This window comes from Pseudomyrmex gracilis, unplaced genomic scaffold, assembly GCF_002006095.1.
Source record: "Pseudomyrmex gracilis isolate BER0280 unplaced genomic scaffold, ASM200609v1 scaffold_4669, whole genome shotgun sequence".
In the NCBI taxonomy this organism is placed as follows: domain Eukaryota; kingdom Metazoa; phylum Arthropoda; class Insecta; order Hymenoptera; family Formicidae; genus Pseudomyrmex; species Pseudomyrmex gracilis.
Genome location: NW_018025253.1, coordinates 1 through 2,185, shown reverse-complemented (window position 1 = coordinate 2,185; position 2,185 = coordinate 1). Strand labels below are relative to the sequence as shown.

Here is a 2,185-nt window from a genome sequence, read left to right as displayed (position 1 = left end):
ACGCAAGAAGTTTATTTTAGGAAATGAACTTTATAACTTTTTGTACAAAAGAGTATATGTTNAAATGAAAGAGAATTATGCTACCTAAAATAAAAATCTTGAGANAATTCATTCCCAAACATAATCAGAGAAGAAATGAAATTATTCATATGTCTAACATATTTGTCTAACATATATTTGTTTTAAATATAAACTTAATATTATTAGCTCGCATTATATATTTATTACTATATAAAACAGTAATAAGTATATATCACAAACTATTAATATTAAGTTTCTATTTGAAACAAATATATTTNAGACATATGAATAATTTCATATTTAACTGCTTATGTGTGGTAATGAATAGTCTCAAGATTTTTATTTTAGGTAACATAATTCTTTCACAAAAGTACATTTTATAATAAAAGAGAATGCTATCTAGAATATACATATATAATAAAAATCATATATTTTAAGTAATAAGTAAATTAGTTTCTGTTTCTGGAAGTGCCTAATACATAATTGTAAAATGTACTACTCTTTTGTGAAAGAATTATGCTACCTAAAATAAAAATCTTGAGACAATTCATTACCAAACATAATCAGTTAAATATAAAGTTATTCATATGTCGAAACTATATTTGTTTCAAATATAAACTTAATATTAATAGTTCGTGATATATACTTATTACTTTTTTATATAAGTAATAAATATGTAATGCGAACTAATAACATTAAGTTTATATTTAAAACAAATATATTTTAGACATAAATAATTTTACATTTACCTGATTATGTTTAGTATTGAATTGTCATAACGCAAGATTCTTATTTTATATAGCATAATTCTTTCACAAAAGAATACATTTCCCAATGAAAGAGAATTATGCTATCTAAAATATATTCATATATACTATAAATCATATATATTTTAANTAATACGTGAATAAGTTTCTGTTTCTGAAAGTGCTTGATACATAATTGTAAAATGTACTCCTTTGTGAAAGAATTATGCTACCTCAAATAAAAATCTTGCGTTATGACACTTCACTACCAAACATAATCAGTTACATATGAAATTATTCATATGTCTAAACTATATTTGGTTCAAATATAACATTAATATTAATAGTTCGTGATATATACTTATTACTTTTTTATATACGTAATAAATATATAATGCGAACTAATAATATTAAGTTTATATTTAAAACAAATATATTTTAGACATAAATAATTTCACATTTACCTGATTATGTTTAGTATTGAATTGTCATAACGCAAGATTCTTATTTTATGTAGCATAATTCTTTCACAAAAAAGTTTATTTTACAATTATGTATCAGGCCCCCCACTTCCAAAAACATACACTTATCTACTTATTATTTAAATGTATATATTTTATCTTATATATTTATGTTTTAATTTTTATATTTTTTCTTTTTAGAAGTTTCTCTTCCTTCTCCAAATCTGTGAACGTGCTCCTGCGACTTTTGAACTCCTAGTAACAAACAAATTACAATATAAATTTTGTACTATATATAATGAAAGAAGTATGAAAGCGTATTTATAATTACTTTGATGAATGAAACCTTACCTCTTTACACATACCGACCATACTGTGGCGCATACTGTACTGGAGTCGAGTAAATAAGTGGTGGTGGTGGTGGTGAAGGCGCGTACATTTGTGGTGAAGCCGTATATTGTGGTGGTGGTGGTGACGGTAGTGGTGTAGGCGCGTACTGCGTTGGTGGAAGCGCGTATTGCGTTGGTGGAGGAGCGTATTGCGTTGGTGAAGGCACGTACTGCGCTGGTGAAAGCACATACTGTGATGATAGAGGTGCGGTCACAACAAATACTTTTTCTTTTTTTAATTGATACTGCAACTTCCTTTGAAGTGTCCTTATTTTCCTCCTCAGTCCCCCTCTCTGCGTTCCTCTGCTCCCGACTCTTCCTCTCTGATTGTGAGATCTTCCTCTCTCAAATCCTCTGTGATAACCTTCCTCTCTCGAATCCTCTTCTTTGATATCTTCCTTGCTAGAATTATAAAATACAATAATATTATGCCACGTATATGTCATTCATATATTACATTTTGTACACATAATACACACACTCACACAATCTTTTTCTCACACACGTATCTTTCAGTGCGTTCACATTGAGATAGCATTATATATGCAACACGTAGTTTCGATTAGTA

The 2,185-nt window shown here is 27.8% G+C and overlaps 1 protein-coding gene across 1 annotated transcript; it reads right to left on the bottom strand.

Moving 5' to 3' along the window:
* Positions 1-1,425: 1,425 nt before the first annotated feature.
* On the bottom strand, positions 1,426-2,019 carry LOC109863395 (extensin-1-like; the record flags this gene model as incomplete). Its single annotated transcript, XM_020443654.1, has 2 exons — positions 1,426-1,483; positions 1,594-2,019. Coding segments are annotated over 2 exons (484 nt in total), but the record flags the coding sequence as incomplete, so codon positions are not given.
* Between the last annotated feature and the right edge of the window lie 166 nt (positions 2,020-2,185).